The sequence below is a fragment of the Octodon degus genome, unplaced genomic scaffold, assembly GCF_000260255.1.
Source record: "Octodon degus isolate 3935 unplaced genomic scaffold, OctDeg1.0 scaffold00045, whole genome shotgun sequence".
Taxonomy (NCBI): domain Eukaryota; kingdom Metazoa; phylum Chordata; class Mammalia; order Rodentia; family Octodontidae; genus Octodon; species Octodon degus.
Genome location: NW_004524621.1, coordinates 11,462,549 through 11,481,611, shown reverse-complemented (window position 1 = coordinate 11,481,611; position 19,063 = coordinate 11,462,549). Strand labels below are relative to the sequence as shown.

Genomic DNA, 19,063 nt, shown 5'->3' with positions numbered 1-19,063 from the left:
AACTCTGTATACAGTTAATTTCTAAATTTCTTTGTAAAAACATGTAAATGCTTATTTCTAGTTTTTTTTAATTATTTATTTATTTTTATTTATTACATTTATTTATTGTGTGTGTGTGGCCAGCTCAGCCCACCAGGAGGCGGGGCTGGCTGGCATGTGGTGCTGGGGATCGAACCGCAGTCCCTGTGCTTTGCCAAGCTTGTTTCAAGTAGGTGCTTTTAGACCACTGAGCCATCTCTCCAGCCCCTATTTCTAGTTTTTTAAAATTATTTTTCCTTCATATTCTGTAAGGACTTAAAGTTCAATATATCAGTATTTGAAGGAAATACCTGTTCCATATGACGTGCCAAATATGTTTGATATTTAGACAGATAGGGTAAACCGAATTGCATATATTGCAGGTTAATAATAAGCCTCTCTTCTGGAGGGTTAACAACCTAAGTTAGCAGATCAAAATTGGAGAAAAGGAAGGGCTACAAGGTCAGCCAACACTTTGGCCCTAGCCTTTCAAGGTCAGTGAAGACTCGGGACATAGGAGAACCTGTACTGTAACAACATGTAACTCAGTTGTGTTCCAAGTTTTCTAATCAAGGAGATTATGGAGCCACAGAGGAATGTGATCGATGATGTATAGTGTGCCTGGGGAGAGTCACATGGAGAGAAAACATTCTCTCAGGCTTTCACAGAGAGCAAATTGGTCAAGAAATGGCCGTGACTCATCCTCATGGCTGACACTGACAAAGGATCTACAAAGTACAGTACAGGGCTACAGGATAAATCCTGAGGGTACTTGACTGACATTATCAATACAAAAGTTACATTTCTTGTATATAAGTCTAGCTTTATCTTGGTCTTACCATCCAGCAGAAAAGTATAAAAATGAGGTATATAAAGTAAATCCATATTAATATGATGAGCTGTAAAAAGCTCAAGTCAATAACTTCTGAAGATAACCCACCAATATTATAGACTGCTAGAAAGTGTTGGATTGTTTTGCTGAATTCAAACACCTATAGTATTTAGATGCCAATAGAATACCCACCTCTGACAGGACTAAACAAAAAAAGGGGATACAAAGGAAAGATCATTTTGTATTTATATATACAAAATAGAATAGATATACAGCTACTTTCGCTTAATTCAATGAGAAGAAAGAGGTGTACTAATAGTGTTTGGACAGGATATCCTGTCTGCTTTTTGTACTATGGATAACCACTAAGAAGATAACAACGTACAATGTATTGATTATCGAAACTGTCCTATTAATCAGCTTTGAAACGGTCTCATTCATATTTGTTTCTCAATAAAATTAAAAGAAAAGAAAAAGAAAAAGAAAACCTATAGATAGGTCTGAGGGCCAGGCCCTGGGTTCAATCCCTAATACCAGGGGTAAAAAAAAAAAAAGATATCACTACATACCTATCAATAGAATGGCTACTATTTATTTATTTATTTATTTATTTATTTATTTATTTAGTACAGGGGCTTGCTGCGCAGCTCAAGGCTTGGACTTGTAGTGAGCCTCCTGTCTTAGCCTCTCCAGGGCGAAGATTACAGGCATGTGTCACCACACCCAGTTTCTTTGACCAGCACGGCATGCAGTACCAGGGTACCAGTGATTGGAAGATCACAAATTCAAACCCAATCTGAGCAATTTAGCTTAAGGAGACCTGTCAAAAAGAGACAGAAGGAGGGCCTGGGGAGATGGCTCAGTAAAATAAGCGCTTCCCTGGCAAGTGGGAGGGCCTGAGTTCAATCCCAGGTTCTGAAGAGAGAGAGAGAGAGAGAGAGAGAGAGAGACAGAGAGAGACAGAGAGAGACAGAGAGAGACAGAGAGAGAGAGAGACAGAGCGAAGGGCTCGGGATATAGCTCAGCAGCATAAGTGCTTGCCTGGCAAGGGTAAGGTTGTGAGTTTGAACCCCAGTACCGCAAAAAACAAAACAAAACAAAAAAAAAAAACTGGAAACACAAAGTTCATCGATCATTCATAGCCAATGATTCAACAATTAAAATAGTGATATATGCACTAACATGAATGAACTTCAAAACCATTATCCTAAACCAGACCAAAACACCATATATTGTATAACCCTATTTATATGAACTGTCCAGAAAACACAAGTTATAAAGACCAAAAATCTATCAATTTTTGAGTAGGATTGAGCTAGAATAGTAAAACAAAGTATTAGGTAATTTGGGCAAGGCGTTATAGAAATGTTTTTAAACTAAATGCTGTACTTGCCAATAGTTTCTTTTTTGGGGGAGGGGGGATTGCCTTTTTGAGACAGGGTCTCACTATACAGTTCAGGCTGGTTTTGAGCTCAATTTGTAGCCCAGGCTGGTCTTGAACTCGCAGTGATCCTCCTGCCTCAGCTTCCTAAATGCTGACATTACATGAATGCCCACCATGCCCAGCTCTCATATGTGTGTATGTGTGTGTGTGTGTGTATATATATATAGTAGTATTAGTTTAAGTTACCACTAAAACTAATACTACTATAATTAAGACTATAGATTATCAGCCAGGGTTAATGATGTCACCTATATGCCTTTGCTACTACTATTGGATATAAATTAACTAAGCAGCTATCCTTTTTTATTTTCTTTTTGTATTTAGGGAAGGGTCTACAGTGTTCAGGGTCTCATTTCCAGATCAGACTCCTAGTGATCCACCTGTTTACAGCCTCCCAAGAGCTGGGATTACAGGTACACGCCACCACGCTCAGTCACAATTGCTGTCTCAGAGCACCACAGGGGCAGGGCTGGCACAGCAGACCCAGGGATCAAACCCCTGGCCCCTGCGCCTGCTTACAGGCACTTCAATCTGCTGAACTTTTTGGCCAGTGCCTAAGTGGCTATCTTTGTAATTGTATTGGTTTAGACTTTTGACTCATGTTGCACCCATCTCATGATTTTGCTCTACAGAACTTTCTCAGACACAGGACTCACCAGCAACCCGTCTCTCAGGAGCTATTTCCTATTCCACATTCCGTTCTCCAATAAATTTTCCTACTCTTAACCTCTGTAGTTCCTGAGAATTCATTCTTCAACTTTGGTAAACCAACTCAGTGTATCAGACACCTAGCAGATTGGGAGTTACACTTATTTCCTCTATATCATGTGAGGTCCTCTATCAATATGACACGAAAAGGACAAACAACAAAATAGGCTGAATTGGATTTTATCAAAATTTATGTTTGTCTTTTGTGTGGCTATTACTGGAAATTGAACCCTGGACTTCTTACTTAGCTACATGTTCAGCCTTATTTCATTTTTTGTTTTGAGATAGTGTCTCCCTATCCTATTAAAGGAGTTAAATTGCTCAGAATGGGCTCAATCTTGTAATTGTCCTGCATCTGCCTCCCACAGTGCTGTGTCACCATGCTTAGCTTAAAACATTTATGTTTCTCTCATTTTTTGGTACCAGGGATCAAATTCATGACCTTACACTTAGCAGGCAGGTGCTTACGCCACTTAGCTATCTCCCCAGCCCCTAAATGCCTGTGTTTCAAAGGACATCATGGAGAAAATGAAACTGGGCTTGGTGGCTTGCACCTGTAACCTAAATTCCTTAGGAGCCTGAAATGGGAGGATTATTTAAGCCAGGAGTTCAACACCAACTTCTGCAATACAGCGAGATCCCTGTCCAAATACAACAGCAAAAAAGGCTGTAGCTCAGCGATAGTGTTTGCCTATCATGTATGACACCATGGATTCAATCCCTATCACTGCAAAACAAAGGAAAACAGAAAATACTATACAATCTTTTTTTAGAAGATATTTGGGATGTTTTGAAATATTTAATCTTATCAGCATTTTCTTATTTATAACTTTCTCCCCAATAGAAAGCAATCTTTCTCTGCTTTTGGCAGGGCCATAAGAAATTCTCTGACCTTGTCTGGTAACTGGTCTTTTTTTTTTTTTTGGTGGAACCAGGGATCAAACTCAGGACCTTGTGCTTGCCAGGTAAGCACTTATTCCACTGACCTATCTCCCTGATGATAACATATCTTAAGATCCTCCTCAGGGAGAGACTGGTGGAGCACATCTGTAATCCCAGCATTCAGGAGGCTTAAGCAAGAGGATCCTTGTGAGTTTGAGACTAGTCTGGGCTATAAGGTGAGTTCAAGGCCATCCTGAACTGTATAATGAGACCCTGTCTCAAAAAGACCAAAAAAAAAAAAAAAAAAAAAAAAAAAAAGACCAAAACCAAACCAACCAACCAAACAAACAAAAAAAACCCTCTTCTTCCCAGGCAGGTCTGTACCATACCCTGGAGGAAGGAATGCTACAGAGGCCAAGAATGTTAAGGGCCAGACCGGGCTGATTTGTCACCCAGTCTTATCAGCTATACCTATGCAATGAAGTCTGCCCAAGCCCCCTAAAGGTCAGAGTTTGGAGAACATCATGATAGCTGGACACCAGGAAAATCCTAAAAGTTGTGCATCTGGAAAGAACATGGAAGGTCTACACCACTTTCCATCAACCTAACCCTACAAATTGTAGGAGTCCCCTCCAGATTCTCATCGTGAGCCAAGAAGTCAATATTTGTAATCCCAAAGGTACTGGAATCCCACCAAGTTAATTCCAATCTATCACTCCCAGTGCAACCCACTGCGAAAATAAAGACACTAAAACATATTTATAATTATTGGGGAGTCAAAGGGCCCTAAGTCCAGCTATGAAGATGGCTTTCCAAAACAAAGAGGCTGACCCAGGGCTGCACCGGGTTTTATTCAGTAGAGGAGTGACTTAAGGAGGAATGACTGAGAATTGTGGAAAGTGATACTGTGAGCTGAGCTAGGTGGGTGGCCATGTGCAGAGAGGATATACAGAGAAAGTAATCTGTGTTATGCTGTTGAGATAGTATCTGATGTTTTGTTGTTTTGGGGTTTTTTGGTGGAAACGGGGATTGAACTCAGGTCCTTGTGCTTGCTAGGGAAGCGCTTATTTTACTAAGCCATCTCCCAGGCTCTGGTGCTTCAGTTCTGATGTAATCCTTCAAGCCCAAGAAGTCACAGCTTCTATCTTGAGGCTCAATCCTAGCTGGCAGTGCAGAGCATTGGCTCTTCATCCTATCTCTGCCCAGCTCACATTAAAGAGCAGCAGGCATAGGTTACCAGGGAAACACACACTTGCCACCTTCAAAGACTATCAACAGCACCTCAGCTAGACCAATGTACATTGCTTAAGGCCAATTGAAAAGATAAAGAGAAGTCCTAGCCATCTCTGTACATACCAATACAAGGAAATAGGGTCAGTTTCAATCAAAATCATATACATATACATACACATATATAAAGACAATAGCTCCTTTCAAGGAGAGCTGCTCAGGTGGTCCTCCACACAAATTTCATGTGGGTGCCCATGCTTATAATCACAGATACCATGTTCAGGAGGCTAAGATGGGAGGATTGTGAGTATGAGGTCAACAAGAACAATGTAGTAAACCCAGTTTGTTTTAAAAAACAAACCCAGACTAAGAGTGGTGGTACATACCTATAATCCCAGAAACTCGGAGGGTGAGGCAGGAGGATTTCTTAAAGGTCACCCTGGGCTACATAATGAATTTGAGGCCAACCTGGACTGCACAGAGAGATCTTATCTCAAAAAAGCCAAACCCAAATACAGCATAATAAACTAGTAAACATAAGTAAATGTTTCCTTGAGTTCTGAGCACCTCTCAAGCACACTGACCCTAAGGAGGAAGCTGTGGGAATATAGCTTATAGCCACCTTGTCAAAACAATGGGTAAAACCACCTGGGCTTGGAACTGATATTTGGTGTCAGGGAAAAGGGATCACTCTTGGGGACAAAGTCATAAATCTTTGGGATCTGAAACTCCCATCAAGTAACAGAACTGAATCAAATTCTACCTATGTCCCCTAAGAAATTGCTTGCTTGCTAATAGGAAGAAACTCCTAGCAATTTTTCCCCCCTGGTACTGAGGATTAAACTAAATCCCCAGCCCTTTTTTTTGAGACAGGGCCAGGAATCATATGCCTATATTCTTAGCACTCAGGAAGCTGAAGCAGGACAATCATGAGTTCAAAGGATATACATACACATATGTAAAATTTGAGATAGGGTTTGTCTAAGTGGCTATATTGCCTAGGTTGGGCTTGAATTTGCAGTATCAAGCCTCCTAAAATGCTAGGATCATAGATATGTGCCATCATCCCAGAGCTTTTGAGGTCACAGAAGTCTTCTATGTTGATGATATTTTACAAAACAAAAACAAGAAAAAAAACTCTTCCAAGAATCAATGAGTTAATGTGTAATGAACTCTGATGTCAAGTAAAAGGCTGCTGTAAGAAAGAAGTTATTGAGACCAGGGAGATGGCGCAGTAGAATAAGCACTTCCCTGGCAAGCACAAAGGTCTGAGTTCAATCCCTGGTTCTGCCCAAGAAGAAAAAGAAAAAAAGAAATGTTATGCTAATCCTGGTGGCACATATCTGTAATTCTAACACTTGGAAAACAAGGCAGAAAGATTGCCACAAGTTTGAGGCCACCTGGGCTACATGTTTGTTTGTGTTTTTGTAGAACCAGGGATTGAACTCAGGCCCTTGAGCTTGCCAGGGAAGCACTTATTCTACTGAGCCATCTCCCCGGCCCCAGCTACATGAGTTTGAAGTCAGCCTGAAATGCAGTGAGATTCTCTCTCAAAAAGGAACTTTTTTTGTTTTGTTTTGTGAGACAGGATCTCACTATATAGCCCCAGCTAGCCTCAAACTCAGTATCCCTGTACCTCAGCCTCCCAAGTGTTGGGACTACAGATGTGTGCCACCACACCTACTGTCCCACTTTTTCCTTTTTGGAAACAGGCCTCATTATGCAATTCAGGCTAGACTTGAGCTCACTCTGTAACCCAAGCTGGCCTCAAACTTACAATGATCCTCCTGTCTCAGCCTCCCAAGTGCTGGGATCACAGCTGTGGGCACCACACCCAACTATCCCCTTTTTTAAAAAAATGTATTTGGTACAAGGTTTCACTAGCAGCTCAGACTTGTAGTGATCCTCCTGTTTTCAGCCTCTCCAGGGCTGGGATACAAGGCCCTAGCAGCTCAGACTTGTAGTGATCCTCCTGTTTTCAGCCTCTCTAGTGCAGGGATACAAGGCCTGCACCACCATGCCCAGTCTTGGTGGTCAACTCACCATACCTGGGGGTGGGGGGCTGTGAGGCATGTGATGCAAGGGATTGAACCCGTTCCCTGCGCTTGCCTAAGCAGACACTTAGTCCACTGAGCTATCTTGGGCCCTTGTCCCATGGTTTTTTGTTTTTTTTTTAATTTTTTTTTTTTTTGTCCCATGGTTTTAACATCTATTCTTCTTTTAGCAATCCCATCTCTAGACCTGGGTACACTCAAATTGCAATCCTGACCTCTTTCTAGAGCCTCTTCCAACTCTTCTGTTGGACAACAAAAAAATTTTTGCCCTAGAAAGACCTTTGCTGGAGAGGTAACTCAATGTTAGAGGGCTTGCCTAGTATCAAGCCCCAGATTTAATCCCTAGTACAATACTCCAAAAAACAGAACAAGAATTTGATGCTCTGTGTGCCTTAATTGCTAAGACAGCAATTAAGACAGGAGGATCAGAGTCCCATCAGTGTAGTGAGACCCTGTAAACCCTGTACTAAATATATTTTAAAAAAGAACAAAAAAATGACACTTGAGTGTAGTGTGAACATAAGGCATAGGAGACATAAAAGCAGCATTATATTCATACAGCTTTTTTTTTTTTTTTGAGACAGGGTCTTGCCGTGCAATTCAGGCTGGCCTTGAGCTCACTTTGTAGCCCAGGCTGGTCTGGAACTCACAATGAGCCTTCTGCCTCAGCCTCCCAAGTGCTGGGATTATAGGCATAAGTCACCATGCCCAGCCTCATACAGTTTTGGTTTCAAGTCAACAATAATAAATAAGACAAGGTAAAATTCTCTGTAAGAGAATTGAGTAGGTCTGATAAAAGCAACACAGGTTGGGAAACTAGAGTAGCTTCCAAAGAAGTAAACAGTGAAGGGTGTTGTCTGTGTGCTTCATGATGCCCAGGCTTGTATTTTCAGTCCTCTCTGTTATCAGCCAAATAGTAAGAACTTGAAAAATGTTGAATGGCAAAGGAAAATGGCAGGTGGAATACAAACAGAGGCAGAGTTCAGGCAATTCCAAACCTGTGCCAAATGTTCTCAAGCAGAGCCAAGCCCGCCTATGATGAATGGTCCAATCTATGCTTACAGGAGGGGAAAGCGATACTCCCTAGTCCTTCTAGGACAAGTGGGTATTCCTCCACATCTCAGACATACATACTTGTATTATTATTTTATTCCATGTGGAGACCACCCCCTTTATCCATCAGTTGCAGCCATATCAGGAGAAATGATCAGGCTCCACTGTGATACTGAATTCTAAAATAATGAAGTCCCATAGACTGCAGCCCCTGACTGCAAGGCCATAAGAAGTATGTGGCTCAATCTCTTTTGCAGATCATGCAGTGCCTATATAGTCCAGGCTAGGCTCTTCTCCAGCTGTCCCTGTAGCCAGATGTCAGCATCCATAGCCTGGGCTACCTCTGTTGGGCTAGAACTAGTTTCTTGAACCAGGAGCTCACAGCACCATCCACTCGCATCACTAAAGCTATGCCCAGGAGAAGTCCCACGCTGCTCACAATGAAGCCTATGGCCTCAAAAATGAACCTGCAAGCAAAAGTGAAGTACCTTAGGGGACAGACAGCAGGCCTAGTGCCTTTTCTTATGGAAGCAAAACTGTCTCCACCCTGGATGTTGACAACTGCCTCCAAGCCTCTCCCTTCCAACCACCCCACTTCCCAAGGCAATCCACTCACTTGGGGGCAAACACCTTCCAGACCATGAGATGCCTGCGGAGGATGGAAGCTGCCAAGGCACAAGCCAGAATCTAAAGAGAAAGAGAGCTGTTACTTGGGAAGAGGAAGAATAAGCAGGGCAAAGGGAGAGGTAGTACAGGCCTCTGTGAAACGGAAGGAAGGAAGCTGAGGTATGTGAGTTTCAGATCAGCCTGAGCTACATAAACAAGTTCAAGTCCTGCCTGCAATACATAGAAGAGACCTGTCTCAAAAAAAATCCAAAAACCAAAAAACAGAACATATCCACAAACACACAAAGGTGGTGAAAGGGAGAAAAAAAATATATCACTAGAAAAAACTCTAGGGTAGGAGTTAGGAAGTCCACTTGTTTTCTTTCTTTCTTTTTTCTTTTTTAGGTAGGGTGTCACTATGAAGTTCAGGCTGACTTTGTACTCGCTATGTTGCCTAGGCTGGTCTCAAACTCGAGTCCTTCTGCCTCAGCCTCCCTAGTGCTGGGATTACAGATGTGCACCACTATGCCAGCTAAGAAGTCCAATTCTCATCTTGGCTCAGCAAGTCACTATTTATCTGTGATGCTAACACTCATACCTCCCAGAGTGAAGGAAGAAATTAGCTTATCTTCTGCCTCTGGAGGAAAGAACAAGGCTCTATGACCAGTTTCAAAAAGAATCCTGGCTACTACCTCAGTCTTTCCAGTTTCCAGTACATCCTTTTTTTTTTTTTTTTGGCAGAACCAGGGATTGAACTCAGGCCCTTGCGCTTGCCAGGGAAGGGCTTATTCCACCGAGCCATCTCCCCGGCCCCTCCAGTACATCCATTAATGAAGTAATCCTCACATGCAACTTGCAGAGCCCTTGTTGTAGCAAGGAAATGATCCAGGACTAGGAAAAGAAAATCAGGTTCATTTAAGGCCACTGAGCTTAGGAACCAACCTTTACTTGTCCCTACCTCCATCAAGGTTCTCAACCAGGGTTTATTTTTGTGACAGAATCTTCATGATATTGCCCCTGCTGGCCTCAAATTAAGGATCCTCCTGCCTCAGCTTTCCAAGTACCTGGAATTACAGGTGTGCCCCACTGTGCCAAGCTTGCCTAGAGCTCACAGAAAGTGAATAATCCCAGTATTTAAGAGACTGAAGAAGGAGGGCTGCTGAGTTTGAGGCCAGTAAGAACTACATAGCAAGATCATCAGAAGAAGAAAAAAAGAGGAAGATAAAGAGGAAGAGGAGGAAGAGGAAGAAAAAGAGGAGGAGGAGAAAGAGGAAGGAAGAGGAAGAAAAAGAAGACATGAAAGAGGAAGAAGAGGATGAAAATGAAGAAGAAGAGGAGGAGGAAGAGAAAGAGGAGGAAAAACTAAGGAGCCAGGCATGGCACATACCTGTAAACTCAGTACTCAGAAGGCTGAGGCAAAAGGACTGATCCATGTTTGAGGCTAGCCTGTGCTATATAGTAAATTCAAGGCCAGCCTAAACTACAAAGCAAAATCTTATCTCAAAAAAAAAAAAAAAAAAAAAAAAAAGAAAGAAAGAAAATTGGTGAGGTACACACACAAGAAAAGATCACTAGGTCCCTGACTTTACCCAACACCCACCTGAACTCCAAGGACAAAGAGGTACTTGAGGCCCAGCTGTAGGAGCGCTGCATTGAAGTGGTGAGGAGCATCCCGGAGCCGCATCTCCATCAGTGGCTCCTCGTCCTTTTCCTCCTCAGGCCTGAACCTGGCCTCAGCTCCAGCCCCTGGAGGCTTCCGCCTCTTCCTTGGCCTTTGGCTCTCACACAGAAAGGGCCAAAGCAGGAGCAGAGGGCAACCTACTGCCTCGGAGGAAGGCAAGGCTCGCATCAGCGCAGGACCAGGCCATCCTACTTCCTAATCCACCCAGTTGCTTCTGCTTTAATTCAGTTAAACCAAGGGATGCCAAGGACCTGATAAAACCACATTTTCCACCCAAATCCAGGGGTTTCCTTTTTTCTCATAAAATTAAACAATTAAAACAAGAGGGAAAGCAAGGAGTTACCTGCAAAAAGAAGGTGGGCAGCAAATGTGTTGGCTCCCACTAACAAAGCAGGGAGCCAAGTACAGGAGCCATGACCTTCTGGAAATCCCACAAAGGCTGCGTGCCAGTGGATAGCTGCAAAGACAGGCTGATGGCCTGTGGAGTAGAAGGTCTGGGTAGCCATGAGGGCCCAAGCTGAGACAGCCTGCCATGGGACAGCAAAAGGACCTGGAGGAAGACAGGCCTCTTTATAATCACGTCTTATTCCCTAATCAATACATTGCTGTCCCACAATTATATATTCCTACTACTTTAGCACTAATTCTCATACACACTCACATACACAACAGCCCCAACCTCCCTACAGACAAAATTCTGTTATTCTAATTCCCTCTGTGAGATATACATATATACATTCCATAATATAGCTATAATTTGCCACTTCTAATACTAGAAAATCAGAAAATGAGAATGCAGCATTTCCCAAAGAAATTACTATGTCCTAAAAGACACTTTTTCCTTCTCCATGAACTGTAAGAGCCAATGAGAGGGATTCGCGTGGCTATGGCAAACAATAGATCTTCCCAACTGTGGGGCGTGAGACCCTGTGTCACCAGGAGAAAAACAAGAGGGAAGACCTCCCTGAAAACAAAAAGGGTTGGACTCACATCATTCCTGCCCTTAATCAACCAGGGCTGAGAGAGGTATTTACCAGGGGTGGTGATGGGCATCCCTGCAGCAAGCAGATGCAGGAGAAGGAAGCTCTGCAGAAACAGAAGCAGGAACACAAGGCTGATGCGCTCCGCATGCAATAGCAGAAGTGGGAAGGCCAACAGGGTGAGGACTGTAACCATAGCGGCCGAGTAGACGCTTCCCAACTGATAGGCAGCCACAGTCAAGGGACCCTGAGATTTTGTCCTTTCTAACCTTCCCCGGAACGCCTCTTGCATGTGTCGGTAGATTTGAGGGACCACATAATCCAAGTCAGCCTGAGAAGTAGGGGGGCCTGAGAAGGGAGTGAGGACAGTCCTGGTCCTTGAGGTACCTGTACCAGCCTTCACCAGCACTGTTACAGGCTTCCAGAGCAGCAGCATGAGGCCTGCAGCAGCCAGCCCTACCACAGCTCGAGGAAGCACAAGTGATGCTCCAGCAACCAGGGCCCGGAGACGTGGAGGTGCTTCTTCTGCCCCTGATACCAATGCCCAGTAGAAAGCAGTACCTAATGCCATTAGAGGCAGTCCCCAGCGCACAAAAAGCACAGGGGCCTCCGGGCTCTTGAGATTACCATAGTGGTGAAGCCACAGGCGCACAGCAACTAACAGGGCCACCAATGCCCCCACACAAGCTCCGTACCACAAATTCTTAGCTGGACCACCCACCATGGATGCCAGAGGACTCAGCCAGGGAGAGGAGTGGCAAGCAGGTGTCTCTTCAGGGCAGCGATGAAAAAGGCCAGCTAGCCTTGTACATAAAAGCAACCCAACACCAAGCCTCAGGGCATATGCACCACTGTGCCGTGGGGGGCCTGTTGGGGTAGAAGAGCCAAGGCGGGGTACTGTGAGCAGCTTAGGTGCCAGCAGCTGGCCCTCCCAGTGTAGCTGGACAACAAGAAGCATGATGAGTGAGCCTAAAAGGAAGGGGGTGGCCCTAGCCTCAGCTACAACAAAACTATCAGAGAAGAAGGTAGCCAGGCGAATGAGCAAAAGTAATAGGACAGGCCCAGGGATGGGAAGCAGGGTTGCCAGGAACTTCTTAGACCTCCAGCTACCCCAGGCTTTCCACAGAAAAGGCAGAAGTGAACCTGCTGCAGCCACAGCCCCTAGAACCACTAGATCCAGCTTCAGCCTAGTAGTTGTCAATAGTCCAACATACAGAGTTGCCCCAGCAAGGGCCCAGGCCACAGGTATTAGCAGTAGATGGTAGAAAGGGAAGGCTGGGGAAGTTGCCCACTGGGATGCAAACAGGCAGAGAAAGCATGTAGCAGCCAAGATAGCAGCACCCCCTGCCATGCGGACCAGAGAGAAACGGGCCCAAGACTCGATGCATATGGCCCGAGCTCCCCGCAGGAACTGCTGCAGCTCAGTAACCACAGTCTGCAGTTTTGCCTCAGTCCCACGTGGGCTCTGCAGAAGCCGCTGGTAGTCAGCAGAAGCCTTGGAGAAGAGGTTCTGCAGCCGATGAAGCTTCTTCACTTGGAGGTCCTGAGTAACAGCTGAATAGGCATGAAGAAATCGGGACACCTGACAGAAAATGTGAGGCCAAGGAGAAGAGATCAGACACATAAATCTGCAGAGGCAAGGATAGGTATTATCAAATGGAATACCTGGAAATCAGAGACCCAAATTATTCAATAAGAAATAGATAACGAAAGGGGAACACGACTATGGAAGTTTAGATGGGGACTGGACAAAGGATAGCGAAGCAGTCATTCTGCTTCTCTCATATTCATCCTAGTGTTTTGTTTTGAGACAGGGTCTCGTTATGTAATTCAGGCTGGCCTCAAATTCACTGCAGTCCTCCTGCCTGAGCTTCATAAAAGCTAAGACTATGGATGTGTGTCACTACACCCAGCTACTCCATCCTAGCTTTATCCCTTGGAAGCCTAGCCCTTTACCCACCTGCTGGGCGTTGAGATGGAGAGCCGAGGCCTGGGCTAGCGCAGAGGAGTCAGGCTGGGAGACCTTGTCCCCTGAGAATACTTCAGCAATCACCTCCCCAATGTTCCCAAATGGAATGGGGAGGCCTAGCAGCAAGGCCAGTGTGGGCACAAGACTGATTTGAGGAATCACCTCTGGCTCCTAGAGGGAAAGGACAGGAGTCACTGGATTCATCACAAACTGCTGCCACTGTTTGAGATGGCAGACTTGAGGACCTATTTACGAAATGTGTGGAGGATACCCAGGATTAGGGATTTGGGAGCCTAAAATAGATCCATAAAGACAATGTGATCATGATGTGGGCTGAATATTAGGAGACAAGATGAGCCACATCCCAGGCCTCACCTCTGGTGGAGTACTGGCGAAGAGGGCGGTAGGGCTGTATAGAAAAAGTGCAGCGGAAACCTCCAACTCACTGTCCCCTCCGTGGTCCCCATTCATGGTCATTCCATGGTCCCCAGCCACTACCAGCAGTGTGTCATTTTTCAGACGCTCCACAAGTCCCCTGGAGGCCAAGAAATACGTTAGAGTAGGGCTAAAGATTATGCTCAGGGACCCATTTGCCCCCCATATATGACTTCCATTAGCAGGACCTAGACCAGGCAAAGAGATATCTATTTGGTCATAACTCTGTTGCCCAAAGCCAGAGAGATTTATTCAAGACAGATGAGTCCCCTACCTACAAAAAAGCCTGAAAGAGACAAAATTCAACCAAGAAAGAGGCTTCAAATAACAACTTTTCCTCCTTAGGCAACATGTCCTGAGATTCGCAGACACAAACCCACTTCCCCAGCCAATACCCCACACTCACTGGATCACCTGGTCCATCTGGCTAAGTTTCTTGGCCATTTCAGGGTGGTGAGGGCCATGCTTGTGGCCACAATGATCCACACCCAGGAAGTGAGCAATCAGCACGTCCCATTCACCACTGTCCACTGTGAAGGGGAGAACACTGAGCATGGGGGACTAAGGCCCACTCCTCAACCCCAGCTAGGCTTGGACATTCTTCTATTCCAGGGACACAAGCCCAGGCTGTTGCACCCATGAAAAGCTCAGAACCTGTAGACCAAAGCAGCTTTTCCCAGTTCCCAGTCTCAGGGGAGTTAAGTATTTGGGCCCATGCTCACTGGTGGGATACAGGTGTTCCAGGATGCCATTGTCCACTGTGTGTAGGTCTTTCACATTGAAGGATGAGAAGAAAAAAGCTTTGGAAAAAGCTCCAGGGAAAAGGTCTTTCCAAGTGTCATCTCCCATGAAGACTATACGCCTTCCTACAGGGATACAAGAGGTAGTCAAGAGCCTGAGGAGTCAGGGCAGGTAAGAACAGGAGACTAAAAGATCCACCAGAAATCCCAACTATGCACAGCTATTCCATATAGCAACTCCTTAGCCTTCAAGGCTGAAAACTTCCCACCAGGAAGCTTTCTCTGATAACTACATCTCACTAGACCTCTAATTTCTGTTCCACAAAATCATCAGCTAGTTATCAGTCACTGGGTATCTCTGCTTACCTGTTTTTACTGGGGATATCTTGCTCTTCCCAAGTCAGTCAACCCTCTTCTCTATATCAGTGAACCAAGCTCCCTATCCTCTCATTTCTCCCCACCCCTAATCCAACATTTCAAGCACATCAGAAGCTTTACCTAAGACAAAGCTCTGTGTCCCCCTAACTGAGGTCCTTACACACAAAGTTCTGGTCTATTTCCTTCTCCGTCCCATCACACTATAGCCAAGCATACAGCCAGGCACTCAAAGTTCTGGTTCCTTGGCTTTTTAGGAAGAAATCTGTTCTAGTACCCCTCTCTTCCAAAGGGGTCCATACTGACCTGCACTGTTGAGCTGTTTAATGAGATTGTCTTCTAGTATGGCGTGACTGGCAAAGTTACTGCCAGCATCAATAAAGGTAGGAAGTGAGCCAGTGGTAAGGGCCTTGAGGCGCTGCATGGTAGTGGTGGGGGGATCAACTTGAGATCGATAGAGCCGGGTGTGGTAGGGCTGAATCTCCAGAAGCCTCTGCAAGGAGCCTAGTTTGCCCAGAAAAGGCAGAGAAACAGGAGGTTCCCCAGACATGTGTGACCGCTGGGGCTGGGCAAAGTCAAATCGCAGAGCATCTATCAGTACCAGCACAACTCTGGAGAACCGGGAGGCCATCCAGCAGGCCCCAGGCTTCCCTTGGCTCCCCCATGGCAGGAACCCAGGACCTGGGGGTTCTTGGCAGCTGCTGTGGTTGGTGAGCTCCAAACGGGTGAGAAGGAAGCCACTGGTGAAAAGGGTGATGCCAGCATAGAAGAGGAAACAGACCCAGGCCAGGAAGAGCAATACTGAGACCTTCTGCATCCTGTGAGGCAGGAGAAGGAATTCATCACTGTGGGTTGAAGATCCAGTCAATATTGTGGTTCCTCAGCAATAGAGCTGGACTCACATCCTCTTAGAAGCCTTTCTGGACACAGAGAGCCCAATAGCCAACCCATTCCCATGTTCCCTTTCACTAGTTATGTCAGTGTTTTTGAAGGTTCCCAAGACTATGGGCAGACACTAATAACTTTTAAAAAATTCAATGTAGCACTCATACCTACAAGCAAAATTGAACATCTCCTACACAAAACTAAATAAAACAATTCACATGCTTGGGGAAAAAAGTTATTTCTACCCAGCAATGAGGAGGCTTAGGCAGAAAGCTTGCTCCAAGTTCGAGGACAGCCTGAACTAAATAGTGAAACCCGGTCTCAAACAAACAAGCTATTTCCGGAGTACACCCTACATCTACTGAATCAGTATCTTTAGATGGGGCATAGGAATAGGAATATGTACAACTAGGGGATCCTAAGGCTGGAAATGCATAGCCTTTGGAGGAAAACTTATTCCGAGTGGTAACCCGCTCTCTGTATCCACACACCTGAGGTTGGAAGAGCTCACAGCTGTAGGGAAATATGAAGACAAGGAGGGCACGGGGCAATGGGGAGGAGCCATGCTCTGCTTCCGGGAGGCCAGGATAGCCAAAAGACCCGAGGCACAATCTCATGAAGCCAGTCTGATCACCTCCTGCCCCCATCTCCTGCTGGTTAGGCCTTGCAGGGACCCAGGCGTCCAAGCAGCTCTGCCTCTTTCACTGGCTCCCGGCCTCCGCGTGGGCATTCTGTCCCCGGCAAGCAGAGGCCTCGGGCAGAAGGGTGCTCTTAGCTTGGGTCTAGGACAGTGACGGTTCTAGGGAGACACTGGCTCACCTGGTTCGCCGCCCGGAAGTGCGGCGGTGGCTTAGCGTGGCCTGAGACCACAGAGATGCGCGCACCAAATAGAGTGTCTCATAGGGAGTGCTATCGCCACCTGGCGGCGCCTGCATGGAAGTCCTCAAGCAATGTAAAGCCGGCAAGTTTTAAGTATGTTCTGTGCTCTTGGAATTGGACTAAACTAGTGCGTTCAGCGAACTACTATCTCCGCTTGGTTAGGACTATGAGCATGCCCCCTGGAGTCAAACCAGGCTTGAACTCTAACTCTTTCATTTATTGTGAGTACTGAACATTATCATCTGTAAAATAGAGATAAATAATATTTATTTTCCACTTTTTGTTTAGCTGACTTCAACTGATGGATTTCATTATTTTTGTCTTCAAAACCTTGTGCTGACTCTTTCAATACAATTTTAAAAAATTAATTCAGTTTTTAAATTAGCAAAGGATCTCACTAGCCATTCTTCTAAGAAAAATACAAATAGCCTGTAATTATATGGAAAGATGCTCAACATCATTTGCAATCAAGAATATACCGGAGGGGGCCAGGGATATAGCTCAGCAGGCATAAATACCTGCCTGGCAAGCACAGATTTTGAGTTCCATCTCTGGTACCAAAAAAAGAAAAGGAAATACTGGAGATAACCATTCAAACTCAACCAGACAGCTGGGAAAATAGCTCAGCAGTGTAAGCATCTGCCTGGCAAACATAAGGTCCTGAGTTTGGTCCCTAATATGAGGGGGAAAAAAACTCAACTAGATTTAGAGTAGCTTTAATTTAGGAGAAGGAGAAGGAGAAGGAGAAGGAGAAGGAGAAGGAGAAGGAGAAGGAGAAGGAGAAGAAGGCTGGAAGTGTAACTCAGTGTAACCTTGCTTAGCATATGCAATGCCCTGGGTTGGATCCTAAGCAAAAGCAAAAGCAACCAACAACAACAACAACAAAAAAAAAAACCCTAATAGCAAGAATGTTAAAATTGGAATCTTTATACACCACTGATGGCATTGTAAAATGGTGCAGCAACTTTGGAAAACAGAACAATAGCTCCCCAAAAGATTAAACAGAGCCAAGGTGTGGTGATGCACTGTTTCAGTTACTTTTGACTCCTTGCTGGGACAAAATACTTGACACACAAAATTAAGGAAGGAAAGGTTTATTTAGCTCAGTTTGTGGAGGTTTCAATCTACACTCAGCTGGCTCCCAGGCAGAGTGGCACATGGCAGAGGGCAGCAGTTCATGGCAGCAGAAAACAGCCAAGAGCAAAGGGAAGCGCAGCAGCTAGGGCTTCTAGCCAGCCTCTCTCCCTTCATGCTATAAACAAGCTACCCTGGGGCTGGGGGTTTAGAACTCACACAATGTCCCTCTTACACAGGATGAGGATGTTTACAAACTAAAAATTCTGGTTCTCTGCTCTGAGTCTCTTAACTTCTAAACTTCTCATGTACTAGTTGACACAATGTATCAACCAGTACATACCCTTTTATAAACTCTGTTCTCAGAGACTGAGGCAGGGAGTCAAAAGTTTGAGCCCAGCCTGAACAATTTAATGACAGCCTGTCTCAAAATAAATAAGGGCTGTAGATACAGCTGGACATTCCCTAGATTCACTCCTCAGTACAAAAAAGTAGAAAGATAACAAGGTTAAGGTTATCACATGATCCCAAAATTTCACTATTTCACTCCTAGATACCTAGTAGAAATGAAGACATGTATCTAAGCAAAAACTTACACATGAATGTTAATAGTAGCAATTATGTATAATCATCAAAAGACAGAAACTCAAATGTCTGTAATTAACGAATCCATAAACAAAGGATGGTATGCCCAATGAATTATTGGTGAGGGGGAAACCTAAAACAGTGGTGATCACAGAACTGTGACTATTCTAAAAAACTACTGAATTTAAGTTTACATTTTACCTTCTTTGACTTTTTGAGACAGAGTCTCATTAGGCAATTCAGGCTGACCTTGAGCTCACTTTGTAGCCCAAGCTGGTTTCAAATTCACAATACTCCTGCCTCAGCCTCTTGAGTGCTAGAATTCTAGGCTAAATTTACATTTTAAATGGGTACATTGTATGGCATGTGATTTTTTTTTTTTTTTTTTTTTTTTTTTTTTTTGGTACTGGGGATCGAACTCAGGTCCTTGAGCTTGCCAGGCAGATGCTTAGACCACAGAGCTATCTCCCCAGTCTTGTTATGTGAATTACATGTCAATAAAGCTACCATTAAAAAATGACTGGAAAAAAAAATAATGACTGGGAGGGAATATAGCTCAGTAGCACAGCACTTACCTGGCAAGTACAAGATCCTGAGTTCAATTCCAGGTACCAAAAAAATAAAACGTCTTCT

The 19,063-nt window shown here is 44.7% G+C and overlaps 1 protein-coding gene across 4 annotated transcripts; it reads right to left on the bottom strand.

Moving 5' to 3' along the window:
• Window positions 1-8,299: 8,299 nt before the first annotated feature.
• Pigo (phosphatidylinositol glycan anchor biosynthesis class O) lies at window positions 8,300-16,762 on the bottom strand. Of its 4 annotated transcripts, XM_004631883.2 has the most exons (12): window positions 16,384-16,701; window positions 15,314-15,825; window positions 14,615-14,758; window positions 14,299-14,422; window positions 13,833-13,992; window positions 13,449-13,628; window positions 12,846-13,070; window positions 11,543-11,594; window positions 10,852-11,058; window positions 10,428-10,648; window positions 8,838-8,908; window positions 8,300-8,688 (listed from the first exon to the last, which is right to left on the bottom strand). In XM_004631883.2, the coding sequence occupies exons 1-12, from the start codon at window positions 16,455-16,457 to the stop codon at window positions 8,559-8,561; spliced, it is 2,100 nt and encodes a 699-aa protein (XP_004631940.2). In that variant the 5' UTR covers window positions 16,458-16,701; the 3' UTR covers window positions 8,300-8,558. The 4 variants fall into 4 exon arrangements, with proteins under 4 accessions (XP_004631940.2, XP_004631939.1, XP_023571789.1 ...); XM_004631882.2 differs by lacking the exon at window positions 16,384-16,701 and adding an exon at window positions 16,712-16,762 and having other exon boundaries at window positions 11,543-13,070; XM_023716021.1 differs by having other exon boundaries at window positions 11,543-13,070.
• Window positions 16,763-19,063: the final 2,301 nt, after the last annotated feature.

Coding starts and splice junctions, on each gene's coding strand:
- Pigo (XM_023716021.1), bottom strand. CDS start 16,457: ATGGCTCCTCCCCATTGCCCCGTGCCCTCCTTGTCTTCATATTTCCCT. Junction 10,649..10,851: donor TGCCCACCTTCTTTTTGCAG/GTAACTCCTTGC, acceptor CCTCCGAGGCAG/TAGGTTGCCCTCTGCTCCTG. Junction 8,689..8,837: donor TGGAAGGTGTTTGCCCCCAA/GTGAGTGGATTG, acceptor TTTTGCTTGCAG/GTTCATTTTTGAGGCCATAG.